At 34.6% G+C, this 20,551-nt stretch overlaps 1 protein-coding gene across 1 annotated transcript in view; it reads left to right on the top strand.

Moving 5' to 3' along the window:
* The window catches only part of EPC2 (enhancer of polycomb homolog 2), a 107,016-nt gene that overhangs the window by 72,428 nt on the left and 14,037 nt on the right, over nucleotides 1–20,551 (top strand). Inside the window, exons 4-9 of the mRNA XM_032637925.1 lie at nucleotides 5,459–5,665; nucleotides 11,802–11,950; nucleotides 12,948–13,080; nucleotides 15,477–15,668; nucleotides 18,953–19,042; nucleotides 20,325–20,470. Of these exons, the coding sequence (XP_032493816.1) occupies nucleotides 5,459–5,665; nucleotides 11,802–11,950; nucleotides 12,948–13,080; nucleotides 15,477–15,668; nucleotides 18,953–19,042; nucleotides 20,325–20,470 (917 nt within the window). The remainder of the gene's footprint in view (nucleotides 1–5,458; nucleotides 5,666–11,801; nucleotides 11,951–12,947; nucleotides 13,081–15,476; nucleotides 15,669–18,952; nucleotides 19,043–20,324; nucleotides 20,471–20,551) is intronic.

Here is a 20,551-nt window from a genome sequence, read left to right as displayed (position 1 = left end):
TTTTGGTTGCAGCATTTAATCCATTTACATTCACAGTGATTATCAATATGTATGTTCCTATTACCATTTTCTTAATTGATTTGGGTTTACTTTTGTGGGTCTTTTTCTTGTGTTTCCCACCTAGAGAAATTCCTTTAGCATTTGCTGTAAAGCTGGTTTGGGGTGCTGAATTCTCTTAGCTTTTGCTTGTCTGTATAGCTTCTAATTTCTCCATCAAATCTGAATGAGATCCTTGCTGGGTAGAGTAATCTTGGTTGTACGTTTTTCCCTTTCATCACTTTAAATATATCCTGCCACTCCTTTGTGGCCTGCAGAGTTTCTGCTGAAAAATCAGTTGATAACCTTAGAGGGATTCCTTTGTATGTTATTTGTTGTTTTCCCTTGCCACTTTTAATTTTTTTTTCTTTGAATTTAATTTTTGTTAGTTTGATTAATATGTGTCTCGCTGTGTTCTGCTAGGATTTATCCTGTATGGGACACTCTGTGCTTCCTGGACATGGGTGGCTCTTTCTTTTCCCATGTTAGGGCAGTTTTTTACTATAATCTCTTCAGATATTTTCTCAGACCCTTTCTCTTTCTCTTCTTCTTCTGAGACCCCTCCTCAGTTATTTCTACCATACTTCCAGCTCACTTATTTGCTCTTCTGTCTCAGTTATTCTAATATTGATTCCTTCTAGTGTATTTTTCATTTCAGTTATTGTGTTGTTCATCCCCTTTTGTTTGTTGTTTATAGTTCTTCTAGGTCTTTGTTAAAGATTTCTTGTATTTTCTGAATCCATGCCTCCATTCTATTTCCGAGATTTTGGATCATCTTTGCTATCATTACTCTGAATTCTTTTTCAGGTAGGTTTCCTATTTCCTCTTCATTTATTTGGTCTTGTAGGTTTTTACCTTGCTCCTTCGTCCGTAGCATATTTTTTTGTCATCTCATTGTTTTGGATGGGACCCGTCCCCCATTTAGATGGAAAGTAATATCTAGTGTACTGTCCAAAAAAGTACATTAATACTGAAGTTTGTAAAATTCAACTTAATTTGTTTTTTGAGGGATTGTCTTTTTTTATTGGAAATTTGTTTAATTATCAAATTGATACTCATTATAATTAGTGCTCACAGTTTTCCTAGGATTTTGATCACTGGCATCAGATATAATTTCAGTTTTTCTTCTTTATGTGTAAATTTTCCTAGCAAACCTAGGCTTGATCAGACTTTTGGCATTTCTTCTGTTTTCCATGATTGCTCCAAAATTCTCATGGTGGTTGAAATTATATCATCAGAAGCCTTCTTCTGTGTGTTCTGTAATTTGCTTTTTTTCATTCAGTTAGTAATATTTATTTAGTGCTCAGGTGAGCAAGACAAGTGACAGAAGTTCTGCCCTTGTGAAGCTTATCATCTAAGTGGGTACAAGATAAACAAAAAGCATGTAAACAGTAAATTAACTATGCACTATAATCAGCACCATCCTATTTTAGTTCTCTTTGCTCAGTGGCAAGCTTCCAGACTCTAAAACAACTGGCTAGGTTCTCAGAGCTTGATAGCATCTGCTTTCTGCAGAGGAGATTAAGGTGAAGGCTTTGTTATAGGAACAAGAAAATTGTCTTATTAATAGAACCAAGGATTAAAGATAGCAAAAGCCTCCCCTCATTCCAAGTGTCTGATCTGGGGGATTCATGGAGTTCTTTATTTTCTCTTTTTGGGGGCTAGGATAGTACCAGATCCCAGGGCAAGGAATCAAGTGTGTGGTTAAACCAATATTTATTAAGTTGGTAGAGAAAGACATAAAAGATGGACTGGGGCAGAAGCTTCTGCTGGCATTATTCTGTGGAGACTATTGCAATGAAGTCATTATTGAAAACTCTTGTTGCCAAAGTCTGTGATTATTTTCGGTTCCCATCCTTTGTCTTATTTGAGATCTCCTTATTTCTTCAAATTGTCCTCACCTTTGTTCTTTTGAATACAATTCATTCCCTTTTGGTTTTCTTATGATTTTTTTATGACCATTCCTTCTAATTTTCTTTTACTGACTCCGTTTCATTCAACTCCTGCAAACATCAGGGTTTCTTGAAATTCTGTTCTTGGTATTCTTGTCCTGATTATTTTGAGGGGTAATATCACCTCATCGAGCATTTTTGTGGTTATAGTAATACCTATGCCTTTAGCCTTGACCACTTTCTCAAGCCGCAGGATTTTCTTTTTTCTCTTTTTGCGCTGACTGTTGGCATCTCCATCTAGATGGTCCACAGACCTCTCAAGTTTAACCTTTTCAAAACTTAACTTACTCTCTTAACTCCAGATGATCCTATACTGTATTCATTCTCTCTCCAGTGACTCCCAAAACTCAGGATCTTGTGGGTTTTTGAAATCCTTTTCCTTTAGTCCCTAAATTTTCAATAAACTACTACCCTACATCTCTCCTTTTTTATTAAGTCACAGTTAAATTTTCAAAAGATAAACCATATTGTTTACCTTTTAGTCCATTTTAGTTTACTGATACTGCACTGTTTAAGGTCACTGATGGCCTCCTAATTATCATCCAGGAGTCTCTTTTTAGTCTGCATCCTACTTAATATCCCTGTAGTATCGGATTTATTGACCTCCATCTTTCCTGATTCTTCTTGTTTCTTCATCTCCTCTTCCTTTGCTCCTCTACCTCTTGTTCTTTTCCTTTGGTATCTATCCTCAGAAGTTATTCTTGTACCGTAAGCTGCCAACACAGGCACTCTCAGATGGAGTATTTTGTGACTGTGTCCTCTATCTTACTGCACTAATACTCAGTTGCAAAGTTTTTACGTTCTCTTATTGTTTAATTTGTATTTGTCTAACCTTAATTCCCATACTGTAAGTTTCTTTAAGTATTGGATTTGTCTTAAAGTTTTTATTGTTATCTTCCCCACAACCTGTAGCACAAATGATGGGCTGATAGTAGTTATTAACTACTTACTGCTTATTTGGCTATTTTGTATGTAAAAGCATTAATTTTTACATGTAATTTATTCATTTGTGTATTAAATTTGTGCATTTATTGAAATTGCTAGACCATGAGTTTTGTATATAAGCAAACTAAATGATGGAGCTTGTTGCAGTCTAGAAAAAGAAGAATTTTTATCTCCTATCCCTGAGCCCCCAAAATAAGTAAATAAAGTAAGTCAGAGCTGTCTTGGAAATAATAAATTTATCACAGACCCCTTTGCCACTTGAATACTGGTTTCTACTGCTTTCTAGTAGATGAAATGCTAAATGGCAGAACTTTTTTCTTAGGTATAAAAGTAGTAGGATTCTGATTTTTGCGGATTTTTAATCATGTCACATAATTTGTGACTACTGTCTCTGTAAATAGTTCTTGTCCACTCAAATTGATGCTGTCACCATGATAGCAAAGAGGCACTGATACTAGTTGCCCTAGAATAGCTAAAGATAAGTTTTACAGAATGACTAAAACCAAAATTATCCAATAAAACAAAAATTGGCCATGTGACAATATAAAAACAGCAGTTGTTGACTTACAGCTAACATAGGAAAGTAATGTCAGGATGTTTAAACTGTGTATTGAATTCTTATTACCTCAGATATAAAGAGGGTACTTAAGCACCAGGCAGAAGGACATTTCTGAAAGCAGGGGCAAGAAGCACCAGGGAAGAAAATCTGAGGCAGTGTTTTAATCTCCTGACACCTCCTGCAGGAAGATAGGAAGCAGTGTTATTTTGATAATGTTGTTATATAAGAAACTCACCACTGCTCTGCTGGTTGAAGGAAAGAGATTATCTTCCTCCCCACTCAAAGGTTAGATTAAGTTCTTGATTTAATTAGTGAAGGTTATAAAATTTTATCAGAAGCAGAATGACCAAACAGCTGAAGCACGTATAGCATATCACAGCATTGTTTCCCTTTGGTCCCCAGAGCACATGAGAGCTACCAGTTATGCTATGCTCTAAGCATTTGGTGGAATTTTGTTAGATCCAGAAAGCTCTATTTTTATTCTGCCACCGTCCTTGTAGACTTTGGAGGTACACATCACCATTCCAGAGAACTTCAGCTAACAGTGGGAGAGTGTTCACTTAAAGTTGATGTTTGGAAATATTGGTTCTTTTGGTTTGATCTCATGTTTCAGGCTCCGGCTTTCCACTTTAAAGGTCAAGTTACTCGGCATCTCAGATGCAGTTAAGCTGACTCCACTGAGACTTTGAATAAACCAAAGAATGGGCACTTATAATTTTATTGTCATGTGGACTAGAATACTTGAGTTGATACCGTCTGTATTCTCTTCCTGTGGTCAAACCATCTTGGCAGCCAAATTATAATAAGAAACCAACTAATTAGCTTTAGTAAGCACCATCATAGGACTGGAAGTCCAAGTGATTATTACATTTATTCCATGAAGTTATACCAATATGAGAAGTCAGATCATAGCAAAAATTTATTTGCTAAGTCATGCTTTCTTCAAATGAATTCCTACAACCTGCAAATTGATTAGTATGTTGATCTTAAAATTTCAGTGATAAAAATTTTCCCCTCATTTCCAAGTTTTTAGGAGATATCTCAATTTGTTTTGAAAATGAATCTTAATCCCTAGAATGATAAAAGTAAAAAGATTGGGATAGCATCACTTCAGTAAGGGTTCACAGCTCTAAAACTCCATAATCTTTTTCTAAGCTTCACTATAAATGGATATGTGTAACCCCTAATCCATCTTACTAAAGCTGATTAGCCTCTCTGATCTTCACAAGGAGCAAGGAAACAGATGTGACCAAGCAAATTTCTACAAACTTTACTTTGAGATAATGTCAGCATATATTGGCTGCACTGATAAAGGAGAAATAGATCCCTGAGATGCCACTGTCCCAGACATGACAATGTCATTAACAAAATGAGTGTTTAGAACAAGGATTGTTAGAGGAATTGTTTATATATGTAACTGGTACAAGAAATTCAAGATTGCATAGTGTTGAGACTTCTGGAAACATGCTAAGTTTGTCCTTTTCAATTTCAAAGGAGGCACGTGTTTATTTAGTTGCAATACGTTGGAAAATATTCATAGTTTATTTTGGAGGGAGGTAAAAAGAAACCACCTGTAAATTCTAGTTTCTGTTGAAAAACAAAAACACTGAAAGAAGCTAGTAGACTATTGAAAACTAGTAGATCCTCCAATGTGTGGAATCCCAGAATATCAGAATTTTGAAGGACCCTGGATGTCTTCCAGTTCAAGACTTTCCTGAGTCATAAATCTGTTGTAGTCTTACCATTAATCCAGGCTTCTTAAATATTTTAAGTGGTGGAACGCACTACGTCTTAGGGCAAATTTCTAATTTTGGTAAATCTTAATAAAGTCTTCGTTTGAATTGTGTTTTCTGCCATCATATCTGATCATAATTGTTAGACTGATCACATTTTTTCCTGTAGGTATAGTTTAATTTTAATTTTTTTTAAGCATTGTAGTTGATGACATTTTTTATTTTTTATTTAGCTTGTAACACTTCAAGAAGCAAAACTGCTGCTAAACGAAGATGATTACCTTATTAAAGCTGTATATGACTACTGGGTGAGAAAACGTAAAAACTGCAGGGGACCATCCCTCATTCCTCAGATAAAACAAGAGAAAAGAGATGGCTCTACCAACAATGACCCTTATGTTGCCTTTAGGAGGAGAACAGAGAAAATGCAAACTCGAAAGGTAATATGCTCTAGTAGGTCTGCGTCTTACTAGAGCATGGACTTGAGGATATGGGGAGGGGGAAGGGTAAGCTGTGACAAAGTGAGAGAGTGGCATGGACATATATACACTACCAAACGTAAAATAGATAGCTAGTGGGAAGTAGCCGCATAGCACAGGGAGATCAGCTCTGTGCTTTGTGTCCACCTAGAGGGGTGGGATAGGGAGGGTGGGAGGGAGGGAGACGCAAGAAGGAAGAGATATGGGAACATATGTATATGTATAATTGATTCACTTTGTTATAAAGCAGAAACTAACACACCATTGTAAAGCAATTATACTCCAATAAAGATGTTTAAAAAAAAAAAGGAAGAAAGGTAATATGCAAATTAGATTTAACTGAATGTACCTTGATAGTATTTAAGACCAGTATTTTTTTTTTTTGCTGATAGCTTGAGTAATTTTCAGTAATTCGAATATAAAGAGAAGCTAATGACATTGTTGAACTTTATATTAGAAAGCCTGCTATTCAGTAGCTTCTATCCCCTAGTTGTTTGCAATGTTTATTTAATACCTATGGGCTTTATAAATCTATTGGTTATACCATTTTAGGCTTGCAGTTGAAGTGATGTGAGGAAATTCGTGTTAGGAAGAAAACTCTGAAGTTTTGAATTCTTCAGTAAACTGTACATTCTATACATATCCTCTGTTTGGGAAGCTTAAGAGTTCCTTTGAAACCATATTCTAAATCATGCATGTGGAAATGGACTTTACTCCCTCTAACTACTGTGGGATCATGGGAAGTTGGGAAAGGTTCATTTTCAAGCCTGTTCTGCTAACAGTCACAAGTAACACAATGGAACCTTTTTCTCCTTTTCTGAGTTGTCGGTTGTGTCAGATTTCGCATTGACAAACTTGTCCTAATCTGGCTTTCAGAAGCAAGATGAGCCAGAATTTTAAGAGAAATGGGGTCTCAGGCTGTGAAATGTTACAGTATAGAAGAAAGCATTATTTCAGACTGGTAGTCACTGCCTTTCATTTCTCATAATTAACGGTAAACATCAGACATGGTAACACATTCTCTAAAATTGCAGAATATTAGGAACATATAAATGTAAAAACCATGAGGAATTATAATTGGAGGCAAAGCATTTTCTGTGGATTCCTGTTTCTCCTGAATGAGAATGCTTTCTCATTCTCTTGAATGCTTGTCCTTGTCAGCTGTTAATATAACAGCTGTGAAGCATAACAGCTGCCAGGGATAGTACATTATAGGGGAAACTTCCCTACTGGTTAACAACCGGAGTTTTTATAACTCTTTCTTGGATTTCCCAATTGTGTATGACATTCCCTAACCCAGACTGAATTTTCAGTTTGGTGTTTTGGTTCTTAGCTAAGGAAATATTAGCTGTTTCTTGAAGATTTAGTGCATTGTTTAGAAAAGACTATAATGAGATGAGTTTGTAAATACAGTAAAGCTTTATAAATATGGACATGAGGAAGGAGAGGTTTATGTGGATTATTGAAAAAATCTGAACTTCCAGTTACTTTTTAAAAGAAATGTAATTGATTCAGATGTATTGCAAAAGATAGACTTAGAGCAATGTCTTTTGAAGGAAAAGTACTGTTGGGCTTCTTTTAGTGAATGGGTATGAAGTACTTAAAATTATCAGTATTTATTGACATATAAACAATATTACAAATGTTTAAATGTGTTTTATTCTTAAATAGGTTAAATCACTATTTTCTAACCAGTGTGTTTTGAGAATTGCTAGAAATAGGTTCCTGTGTTTAGGCATTTCTCCATTGTGTAATAACTAGGCCAGCATTTTCCTGACACTCTGATTCCTACCCTTTCTCTTACCTGTTATTTTCATCTTCCTCTCCAAGGTGGTATATTTTCTTTTCCAATGGTATTTTTATTCCTCTCTGTTTTCAGTTATGGGACCAAAAACTATTCCCCTTCATGTACACTCTTGCTGCTTAGAAATGTCTGTGAGTTTTAAAATGAGAAAGTTAGGAAAGCAATCGAGAGTGGACACCCTAGGTGTTCAGGAGGTGGTCAGGCATTGAGATATGCAAAAATGAATACCAGCTAACAGAGGTCCTCTGCTTCCTTTTCTATTCCCACAAACGTAAAAACATTTATATAGCTGATGCAAAAGCTAGAGTAAAGGACTTCTGAAATATTTGCTTGGAAGTCTATAATTTAATTTTAATCATTAAACTAATGTTTAGTTTGGGAGTGCTTAAGTGCTTTAGGACATTCTCAAATGACATGGTGTTAAGGTACCAGCATCTCTGAGTGCACTGACTGGGAAGTCTTGAATCAGCATATACGTTCATATGTTTAACCCCATAGGTAAAACTGTTAGCGTTTGTGCCTTCTCTCCTCCCTCTGTGTGGCAAGATAGTTAGGAGAGGAAACTTCCAGGGTAGTGGTTCTCAGTCTGGCTGCACATAACAATCACTCGTGAGTTAGCCTTGGTTTAAAAAGATCTATAGTTAACTCTAAATTACAGCAGTTTGAAAACCACTTCTCTATAGATTTGGCAGTTGGTCAGAACTATAATATGTAACTGGAACAAGAAGACAGGAATTTGCTCCAAGCAGAGACAGTTGTGAAGAAGGGTAAAGGGAATTGAGTAGATTTGAATATAGGGAGTAGGGCCATCTTAAAAGCACAGAAAAGATGTCAGTATGAACTTACAGTTTTTAATATTGATATAGCTAGAAATAGATATAGATCTATGCATGGGTATGTACATAAATATATTACAGGCTTATTTCCTAGCTCTGTTTGCAAGAGGGTATAGAAGCAATTACACTAGCATGTAAATCTTGATTTTAAATACTATTTTCCATTAAAGGGAACCAGGACTCCTTAGAAAAATGATTTTAGGTCTGGTGCTAGGAAAGCATAAAGATAAGCTTGGAACATTCTGCTTTGCCAGAATATAAGAATGTGATTGAAGAATGTTGGAGCCATGTTAGAAGGCCTCAGGAGCCAGCTTAAAGGGTGACCCTGCTGATCAGATGTGCGCAAGTTTGTATGCCAAAATAAGGAGAGTAATGGATTATAACCCATAAAGTAACCCATGAGTCTATACTGATATAAATGGATGGATGGATAGATGGATAAGTAGGTGATTAATTGATTGATTGATTGATAGATAGATGAAAGAGAACACTTTTCCTTACCATAGATTTCCAACTTATAAATATCAGTGGGATGATGGAGTTCAAAAATCACCATTTGGCAACCACCATAGTAGCAATTGTTTCTGGCAAAAGTTAGAATTAATGGAAGCTAAACTGATGGGGGAAATTTGATGAGAAACAAGATGCTTATGTAAGTCCCACAGCATACTTTTTAATTAAAAAAGGAAAAATACTAATTTGACTAGAGAAATCTGGCAAACACCATCTTAATCAAGTGATCAATGGGGCAGTAATGGGACAAATAGGTATCATTTAACTCCTGATATGCTGAGTGAGAGACACAGTATCTCTTCTGTGATGGTCCTACCAAAAGTTTGCAACATGAATTTAATTGTGGAAAAACATCAAAGAAACCCAAATTTAGGAACATTCTACAAAAATAAATGGCTTCTGCCCTTTGAAACTATCAAGGTTATGATCACCATAGAAAGACAGAGGAACTATTCCAAATTATAGGAGAGTAAAGAGACATGACAGCTAAACGCAATTTTAATCCTGAATCGGGTCCTAGACCAGGAAAAAGAATTTATTACTATTAATGAATTTTAATAATAAAGTTATTATTGTCCTATTAATGTCCTTTATAGCAACATTATATAAATGTATAAAACATGTATATAACTATTTCTTGCTGTGAAGGACATTAATGGGACAATTGGCAAAATATGAATAAAGTCAGTAAGTTAAGTAATAGTTTTTATATCAATGTTAATTTTCTGATTTCGATAATGGTACTGTGATTGTATAAGAGATTATCATTGTTTTTAGAAAATATATATTAAAGTGTTTAGGGGATAAAGGAGCATTATATCTTCAACTTTTCTCGAAAAATATTTAAAACACCATTGCTACTAGTTTATATATGTGTGTATGTGTTTATATATATACATGTATATGTGTCTTAGTTCATTTGAGCTGTTGTAACAAGAATACATTAGACTGGGTGGCTTAAACAGCAAACATTTATTTCTCAGTTCTGGAGGTTGGGAAGTCCAAGTTCCAGGTACCATCAGATTTGGTGACTATTGAGGGACCACTTGCTGTTTCATAGATAGTCCTCTTGCTGTGTCCTCACATGGCAGATGGGGCAAGAGATCTCTCTGGGGTCTCTTAGGGTACTAATCCATTCTACAGGATTCCCAAAGGCCTTACCTCCAAATAAAAATCACATTGGAGAGTTAGGATTTCAACATATGAGTTATCAGGAGATGCAAACATTCGGTCCATAACAATGTGTATGTACATACATACATAGATACATACATAGAGAGAGATACATAAAGCAAGTGTAAGATATTAACCTTTGGAGAATCTGAATGAAGATATATGGGAATTCTTTATACTTTTTTTGTAACTTTTTTGTAATCTGAAATTATTTCACAATAAAAGGTTACAAAGTAGAGCAGAGAGGGCAGGACTGGGATAAAGAAAAATTAGGAACACTAGTTATTTGGGCCTAAAGAGAGCGGGAAATGAATGAGTAAGAAAGGAGAGAAGCATACAGTCCAAGAGGAACCCTTAGTGAAAAGGAGGACAATCTTAAAAGGTTCTGGTGCACTTTTGGTTCAGCTGCTATTATTATTCATCTTTTGAATCTGTATATCTCTCATTCTTATTAGACTTTAAGCCTTTTGAGCATAGGGGACATGTGCAATACTTTGTACAGAGTGAGCACTTTTAATATTTGCTCTTGGTAATGTTAGTTTTTTTTCATTCGGAAGGTATTATTGCTGTCTGGTTACAAAAAAATATTTGCTTAATACCATGCTTTAGATTTTTGCCTTTTCTCACATAGTACTGCTGAAGGGGGAAAAAGATTGATTTCCTTTGGATAAGATAAAAGAATGATTTATTAACATAGTATTTTTTAATATTCAGTATGCACTACCTTAATGGGACTTCGTTTAGGTAATGTTTTATAGGTGATGATTAATTTTCAAATACAAGTAGCTATACACAAAAGGAAAAAAGTAAAACTTTGAATCTTTCTCAAGTTTTATTTTCTCTTTTATAATCCTCCAGTATGAAACCTGGCTTTCTTTGGGTTCTTTCTAATGTCATATTGCTTTATTAAGTCAGGTATGGAAAGCTTGCTTAAATGCAGTCTGTCTAGACATATAGAATGAGGGGTGGTAGTGGTCTATTTTAAAACAAATCGTTCCATGCCTAATATAAAGTAAGTATTCTGTGGATATTTGATTGAACAAAATATTTTTATTAACAGTTACTTTTATATGCAAATGATGCTGCTAATTACAATTGAGCCTTCTCTAGTTATGATAGGACTTTTCACCTGTGAGTTAGTTCAAGTTACTTCTTAGAGTTCAAAGTAAGAACTTCTAATGAAATTCAGACTTTTCACTGGATGTCTTTTTACTCTGTAATTAGGTGTTACTACACTGAAGCATGATCATGCGATTCCTTGAGATCCTTTATATCCCATAATCAGTTTTATATCTGAGTTTCTGAAGTGAAGCTTTGCTTATCATTATGATTGTTTACACTGTAGTGTATTGAACTGTCCAGCCTCCAAATAAGCCTCTCATTTTAGCTATTTTTAGGTAACCTTGATTTGACAACTCTTTCCCTCTGTCATTGCAAAATACCTTGTAACAATATGAAAAGACTGCATTTTTCTGATATAGTAGGTTTTGTTTCAGACAGACTTTAAAAATTTTGTTTACATTGGAATTATCCCTTCTATGTCATTCCATCTTTACAACAGCTGGCAACTTTTTTTTTTAATATTTATTGAGATATTTGCTTATACTTTTATTTTCGGAGTTAAATAGGTTCTCTTAATGTAGTTGCTTTTTAGATGATTTTTTAACATTTTGCTTTTATAGAATGAATTTGGGTCTGATAAGATTTCGTTGAATGAAGCTGGAAATGTGGACAATTGGATTTATTCTTCTAAACTTGTTATTTTCAATAGAATCGTAAGAATGATGAAGCCTCTTATGAAAAGATGTTGAAGCTGAGACGAGAGTTTAGTAGAGCCATAACAATTTTGGAAATGATTAAGAGAAGAGAGAAAACAAAACGAGAATTATTGCACTTAACCTTAGAAGTTGTGGAAAAAAGGTAACATTGCTACTATTACAAACCAGTAACAGCTTTAGTCAAATGATAGGCAAAATGTAACCAAATTTAAGCTTTATAACAACTGAAATTGATTATATAACAAAATCTACATTTTTTGAAAATTGTGATTACTACCTTTTTGTTTTAAAAATCAGATTAAGTTACCAGTTCGGGTTGCAAATTTGGGGGATATTTTTGTGTGTAGTGTAGATCCTCTGTTATATGTAATTTTTTGTTGTCGCAGAATCATTGAGTTGTATTTAGAAAAGAACTTGGAGATCATTTTATCCAATTCTCTGAATTAAAGTTTCTATTAAACAAAATTTGAGAGAGATAAATGTTTATTTGATTTTATTTTCTGATTAGTTAGGAAATACTTGTTTCATTGCATTTTGAAAATGTATCCTCTGATGTAATCATCCTTTTCCTACATAATTAAGTAGACTGTGCTAAACCTAACAAAATTTTGTGTGTTTGCTGAGGTAAGCATTCTAAACATCACTTCCTAGTGCTTGAAAATATAAAACATATGAGGATTCCGTCTTCTGTGTCCCTTAGAGATTAGGTGGGTGGGGGTGGGGGATGGTTTTGTTTTTACTAAATCCTAAATATGGGCTTCTTTATTCCCGTAAGTTTTCTCTCTTAAGAATAATCTGATTGGGCTTCCCTGATGGCGCAGTGGTTGAGAGTCCACCTGCCGATGCAGGGGACGCGGGTTCGTGCCCTGGTCCGGGAAGATCCCACATGCTGCGGAGCAGCTGGGCCCGTGAGCCATGGCCGCTGAGCCTGCGCGTCCGGAGCCTGTGCTGCGCGACGGGAGAGGCCACAACAGTGAGAGGCCCGCGTACCGCAAAAAAAAAAAAAAAAAAGAATAATCTGATTAATTGTTGGCTCTGTTTGATTAGTGGTGTTCCAAGTAAATGAAGTATCATTGGTTTTTTATTTCTTTTTTATTTTTAAACTGTAACATTTTCTTATATATTATTTCCTTTTCAAGATATCATTTGGGAGACTATGGTGGTGAAATCCTTAATGAAGTGAAGATCAATAGATCAGAAAAAGAGTTATATGCCACTCCAGCAACTCATCATAATGGAAATCATCACAAAGTCCAAGAATGTAAAACTAAGGTGAATATCTTCTGGGGAGAAGCATGTATGGTAGTATTGATCAGACAGTTGTTTTCTGAAGTTGTCTTATAATAGTTTGGTTAAGGAAGAAAGTTATTAACATGCTTGAGTTCCTACTTTTTGCCAAGCACTTTGTTAGGATTTTTTATACACACGTTGATTCATTAATCCTTATAACTTCCCTTTTAGATAGATTTTTATCTCTATGTGACTTCCAGATCATAAAGTTGTTAAGTGGCAGATTCAAAATTTGAGTCTAGGTCTAACATCAAAGACAGTGTGCTTTCAACTATGCTGTCTGCTTCTTTATAGAATATGGGTAATTAAAGCTTAGTTATTATCACGAGCCTTAGCAAATCCTGCATCATAGTGGCAGGCATCAAAATCTAAAATTAAAGCTTTCCTCATTGAGACTATTGGAAGTTATTCTTTTTGTCATCACTATTGCCATAACCAGCATTTATCAGTTGCTATCTATCTTGACTTGAAAAAGTCCTATAACTTCTGGATCACAGTTTCTTCCTAATAAAGAGCACTAGTAATTACTTTTGTTTCTTAGACTGAAGAATTATATTTATTCATTATTCACTGTTCCAAGTGAATATTAAAGTATTCAGTTGAGAAATACAAAAATTAATAAGACCTTTAAGGAGCTTAGATTTTAAAAAGAAACAGGTTATTGGCTGAGCATTTAGACAGTAGAGCTGTACTGTGTAGCAAGATTTTAAAAGTGACTTAGGGTGTTTGTGGAAAATTCATCTTTTAAAAATGTACACAATCCTCAGTTTTCATGGGTTCATTCCTAAAGATCAAGGAAGGATGTGGAGCAGGAAGACTCCTCCATTATTCAACTCATGTCAATTCAAACAGCAGAGTTCTTTCTTATTAATCACAGGCATCTAGCCCACCTACCCTTTAAATCACACTTGCTTCGCCATAAACAATACAATAAATGTCATTTTGTACATTATTTTTAAAAATCCTTTTTATATAAATCAATGCTTTTCCAAGACATATTATTGGTAGGCATAGAATATGAAAATCTCAACCCCAAATTACTGACAGAATCAGCCTTTGTTATATATTGATTCTTATTTTAGATCATCTTTAAGATTAAACACCCACCCTATTTAAATATTAATTTTAGAAGTATGGTTGCATCCATTGTTGCTCTACCCTATTTCACATAGTTAACTATTATTTCCTTTGTCACACATCCCACCTTAAAATATAAGTAGTTTCTGAGAAGTTGGGGGTTTCTTTTTGATGTCATAGCTACATCCATTGTATGAAACCATTTGTATCTCAGTAACTTGGCATTTAAGCAACATTTTCATCATGTGTAACATTTTTGACCCTAAAGTAGTTTTTACAAAAATCTGAGCTACATGGGGAAAGGTATAACTTCCTCAGTATTTTTACCCTTTCATAGTGCTTGTACTTTGATGCTTAGAACAGTCATTTTCAAGCTTTTTAAAGTAGTAGATCTCTATTTATTAAAAGAATGCCAAGGGCTTCCCTGGTGGCTCAGTGGTTGAGAGTCTGCCTGCTGATGCAGGGGACACTGGTTCGTGCCCTGGTCCGGGAAGATCCCACATGCCGCGGAGCGGCTGGGCCCGTGAGCCATGGCCGCTGAGCCTGCGCATCTGGAGCCTGTGCTCTGCAACGGGAGAGGCCACGGCAGTGAGAGGGCTGCGTGCTGCAAAAAAAAAAAAAAAAGAATGGCAATATGTTAAAACAGAAACAGAGCTGCTCTGTTGAGGAGAGGTGGGTGCTAGAACCCACCCCATCAGTCAGTCTCTTTGCCAGATGGTCTCTCACATACCACCACTCAACTCTGGAGTACCTGAGAACAGTTTGATTATTGTTCAGTTGAGGCAGTAATTAATTATTCATTTGAAAAAGTGAAGTTTTTTTCCTAATTAATAAGCTTATCTGTCTCAAAAAAGTTACCCCACATGTAGACATTTTTAAAAATTGAAAATGAGCATAGAAATGAATTTATGATCTAATTCAAGTCATTTTAAAAATAAAAATAGTTGTTAATTTTCATCATTAATTAGTAGATTTAAATAAAATTAAAATATAATTTAAATAGTTTTTAAATGCTGGATTGCATAATAGAACAATTTTTAAAAATCATTAGCATCTTAGTTTAAGTATTGATAACAATGTAAAAAGTAAATTTAAGTGTCATAATTATTTTTCACTGTAATTTGTGAAAGCAAAACATTTTTCAGTTTATGGTCACATAATAATTTTTGCATATTAAAACCAGAAAGTAAAATCACCTCTGGGGTAAAAATGTATGTTTTTTAAAGAGCAGTATAGTTTTTCATGCTTTCTAAAATGATTTTCATTTCTTCCTTTTGGGGGAAAAATCGTCATGTAAACAGCACCCGCATCATTTGTCTTTGAAAGAAGAGGCTTCTGATGTGGTTCGTCAAAAGAAGAAGTACCCAAAGAAGCCTAAAGCAGAGGCTTTGCTAGCGTCTCAGCAGCCCGCTCCTGAGACACTGCCTGTGATCAATAAGAGTGACATTAAGCAGTATGACTTTCACAGCTCAGATGAAGATGAATTTCCACAGGTGCTTGTTTTAAAACTATTTTTAAAGACATTTTCCTCTAGTCTTTTGTATTGCTATATTTTAAAACATAATTGACATCTTAGAGTTTTGATTCTTGCTTTCTTCACCTAATGTTATGACATAAACAGTTTCCACGTTATTTATGTTAGTTACTGAAATGGTATTTGCTTCTGTTGTTTTCTATCAGTTGAATAAAGTTTATTCTGTTGTGTAGCATTTAGGTGGTTTTCAGCTTTCCCTTTTATAAAAATTAGCATCTCTACCTCTTCCCTCTGTATTTAAAATAGATTATTAGAAATGGAATTCCTGAACTAAAGATTATAAATATTTTAAGACATTTAATACATCATTGTAAATATTCACCAACAATAATTCCACCAGCATTGTATTTTACAACTTTTAATGTAAATTCTGCTAATTTGTTTGGCAATAACTATTTGATTCTAAAGAAAATTTAGAACTGGTTCAAGTTTTAACTTGTGAAAATAATTATTTGGTTATATTACAACAGTTTTATAGCAAAATGTTTGCAGTTTAAAAATCTTAATTTTTGTTTCATATGTGCTATCTTTAAAACAAGACCTTATTTTATATATTAAAGGATCAATTTAAAACATATATTGTTTAGCACCTGATCTAGCAATGCCCTCCTTTTTTCTTTTCCGTATGTTGTAGGCAACCTAAAGAGAGTACTATAACAAGCTTTATCATATTTTAACATTTTGACTTACTTGATTTAAAAAACATTTTTTTTTTAACCAACATGACAGATATGTTTGGAAGCAATGACAGATATGTTTGGAATCAAGACAGTTCATAAAACACCTTGTTGTTGTAACTATTTAAAATCTAGAGTTTACATAAAACTTGTCCCCTTTGGCTAGATTGTATTAGTTTTATTCTTTTGTAGATGATTTAGTTTTTCTACCCCAGATAATATTTTAGCATTCATACGTGTTGTAACAAATGCACAAAAATGTGTTTAATTTCGTATGCCCTTAAAAAGCACTTAAATGAAATCATTTATTAAAATTGTCAGAGGATCATGTAGTTAGACTCAGGCAGGGCTTTGAATAGTCATGGGACATTAATTAGATGACATTTGAAGGAATGAGAGAACAAGTAGTAGGTCTTTCCCAGGTAGAAGATGTAGGGAAGGGCTCAAGGCAGAGAAAACAGCATATTAGAGGGAACTGCTAGCAGTTTGGCATTGCTGGAGCATAAAACACAAAGGGGAAGAGAGGTGAACGGAATGATGCCTGGAGTAGTAGTCAGATGGCAAATGGCCTCTATTGACATTATATATACTGAGAAGTTCGTAAAGAATTTTAAGTAAGAAATGACATAGTTAGATAAATGCATTTATAAAAGCCAGTAAAGTTTTGCTATACACTCCCAGCCCTTTAAGAATGATGCCAGGGGGATACTATGTCCAGTAGAAACTTTTCCCTTATTGCTAGAATCAGTCCATCCATCCTGATAGACACACTCAGCCATACTAGTCATATATTCCTCATCTATTAAGGGATCTTCATTTCTGTTCTAAATTCATATGTTTATTCATATAGTCCCCATTCCCACATGAAATTGCATTTTGAAACTTTTAGGTTCCTCTGAGTCCCTATACTACATCTTTGACAACATTAATTTTTATAATGGTATCCCCCTGTTGCTAAACTGTAGGTAGGCATGTACCTAAAGTTGGACATTATTCAGTGAGGCAGCTATTTAGAATGTAGCTCTTACAGAATCAGGATTTTATTGCTAAAAAGATAATTAAAATAATATATGCTTCTTCTTTGTCCAATAAACAAGAACAAAGGAATAGGGAGCCTTAAGAGAACAAGCATTTTAACCAGACTTCTCCAACTGACTTGCAGCAAAGCAGAATAAAAACCCAGTCTCTTCTCGATCATGCTTCTGATTCTCCTAACATCAGCTCTCTCTTCCTATGTCTCAGACCAAATCCTGGAATCCCCTCCTGGGGTAGTCGGGAGGAAGGGATGCAAAAAATTTCTGAGGCTTTGTGACATCTCCTGTATATATTTTAAAAGAGGTAGATGATTTGTAAAGGAATCAAAGTGTAAAATTCACATTTGGGATTTCCTTTCAAATTTCAGGTTTGGGTTTGGTTCCCCAGGAAGAAGAATTAGCCCCAGCTTACTATTTCTGTGTCTCCCCCATAGTGTTGGTGGAGGTATATTGGAACCTCAAACAAATGCCTTTCTCCCCTGGATGACCCTGCTCAGTGGTAATTACCACAGTTTGGAAATAATGTGGAGAAAGCATTTTTCCTCTCAAAATAGGAAGAGAGGGATTCGTGAGGTAATTTGCAAGTAAATATGGTTGAGTCAGCGTTGTCAGAAAAAGAGATGTACTGCAAAGTGAAATTGCGAGACAACTGAAACTTAAGCACTAAAACTTTTTTTTTTTAATTTTAACCATTATGGGTAGAAATTTATCTAAACCATATTATTTCCCTGCCATATCAGAGTATATTTGTATTTCATTTAATCTGTTTTTGATGACATTTATAAAGTTTGCTGTTGTATAATATATCAGTGCTGCCCTAGAGGTCCACTCAGATTATGTAGGGATATTTGACCTAGTATCACTTGGTCCTATGCTTTTTAATATGTGACAGCTTTTTGAAAGTATTCTTTTGCTGTCTGGTGGGCTTAGTACTTCTCTCTGCAACCAGTCTGCTTACCTTTTAGCGGGTCCTCTTTCCTCTTCTGATTCTCTGCTTCTGATCTGCTAAATTTAAAAAGTGATTTATAAAAATGAGGGGAAATAAGGGACACCCCTTTGAGTGAAATGTATGACCTTTGTGGCTTTTGGGGATGGGAGGCTATTCATAAACCTCTTTTATCTTTTTTAACCTTTTTTATTATAGAGAAATAAAGTTATTGTGTAAAAACATCTCTACTTATAGGTGAAGCATAACTATTATTACAAAGTATTTATGGCCACATATAATATTTACAAAATGTAAATGGGATATATAAAAACCATACTAATTCTTTTTAAGCCTATAATCCTTGCATGTTCAGAAACAGTTAAGCAGTAATACCATGTGAGCTTACCTGCAAGAACCAGTCCATTAAGAATAATGATTTTTAACCATAGAAAAATTTTGCTAATCTTTAAATGTTTTGGGGAATTCACTGTATGTAATATAGGAGTGATTCACTGTTTGTGATCAGATTCTAATTTTAGACCATTACAAAGATTGTTGACTTTTGATAACTCCTAAATGGAATGCTTCATGCCTCTTCTTCTAGGTACCGTCCCCAATATCAGAACCCGAAGAAGAAAATGATCCTGATGGTCCCTGTGCTTTCAGGAGGCGGGCAGGATGCCAGTATTATGCTGTAAGAACTTTATTTTTTGTGGTGTTTTTGTGAACTGGAATTAACAGGTAACTCATGTCAAGGTGATTTAGTCTTGATCTAAAAATGGGAAGTCAATCAGCATTTTTTATTTAATATCCCCTATGCAGATACCAGTAAAAGATGTTCGAAGGTACTGAGTCCTTTCAAAGGAGATCAGAACCCTTTATTTGGAAATTGATAACTGCTCATATTTTAGAAATCTAGTTCACTTTGGGCTTTAACTATAACTTCAGCAGTTACGACAGCTACTCACTATGTCATTGCTGGAGTTAGGTGAGCCCAGAATCTCTAATGGAACCCTAGATGGCTGATGAGTGTTTATTGAAATTTACTTTTGGGCAAGCCCATCTTTTCCATACAAACCCAGTAAGTATCAAACATAAAGGAATCATTTTTAAACCTCCCCCATGGCAATCAATATATTGTCAAATAATTATATTCATAACTTTTTGTCCCACTTAGAAAATGCTTTGTGCTGTTAAGTCAAGTTTTGGTGCATATTATATCAAGGAATGACCCTCACTTCCAGATACTAAGGTTTCAAGTAAGGTGTAACGATGGAGTAGTGAGGATGGCTCTCATATATGGCTTTTGGAGACCTTTTGTCTTGTTGCATTATGGTAAACATATACACTTATAGCTTTTTCAGGGGTGTGTGTGTGTGTGTGTGTGTGTGTATGTATTTAATGTAGGAGAGGTGTAGAGAATTGTTTATAAGTTATGTGTTTAAGAAAAAGGAGACAGAAAGTGGTAACATAGAAAAATAGAATGCTAGAAGAAATAGGAAGGCAAAGAAATGGACTGTATGTTCTTACAAGTAAAGAGGAAGTATGAATTTGACCCATGCATACCTTCTTGAGGTGCAATTTTTACTCCAAAAAATTTCCTTCTAGTTTATCTCTGTAGGAAGTCTATAAATTACTAACTTCATTATCTCTACTTTTCTACATAAATGTTAAAAGCCACATTATTCTTTAAAGATATATTTCTTTTAAAATATAATACTATCTTAAATGTATTTGTAGTCATAAACTAAATTTAGTTTGAGTTATTTTGGTGAGTGAACTTTTAAGTCAGTTTTGTAGAATTTTACCTGGTTAATATTTAAACCCTGATTTTAAAGTTTTATATCTAAATTTTAATTGCTCTGCTAATGCTGTAGTTACTTTATTTTTATCATGATTTGACTTTTCTTCATTTCAGAATCATTCCATGAGGTTTTTAAAATTTTTGTTTTTATTTATTTATTTATTTTTTGCAGCCTCGTTTGGACCAAACTAACCATTTGTTTGAAAATTCAGAATTGGTAGATTTGGATAAGTTGAGATACAGGCATTGCCTTACAATGCTCACAGTCCCGAGAAGATGTATAGGATTTGCAAGGAGGCGAATTGGCAGAGGTGGAAGGTAAACTATGTGTTTTGACCTGGTTTTTGTTTACAAGCTGGAAGGGAGGGTATAAAGAAAATGTTAAGTTCTTCTAGGTAA

This window comes from Phocoena sinus, chromosome 7 (genome assembly GCF_008692025.1).
Source record: "Phocoena sinus isolate mPhoSin1 chromosome 7, mPhoSin1.pri, whole genome shotgun sequence".
Taxonomy (NCBI): Eukaryota; Metazoa; Chordata; class Mammalia; order Artiodactyla; family Phocoenidae; genus Phocoena; species Phocoena sinus.
Note: the sequence above shows the minus strand (reverse complement) of the source record. Positions and strands in the feature narration are given on the sequence as shown.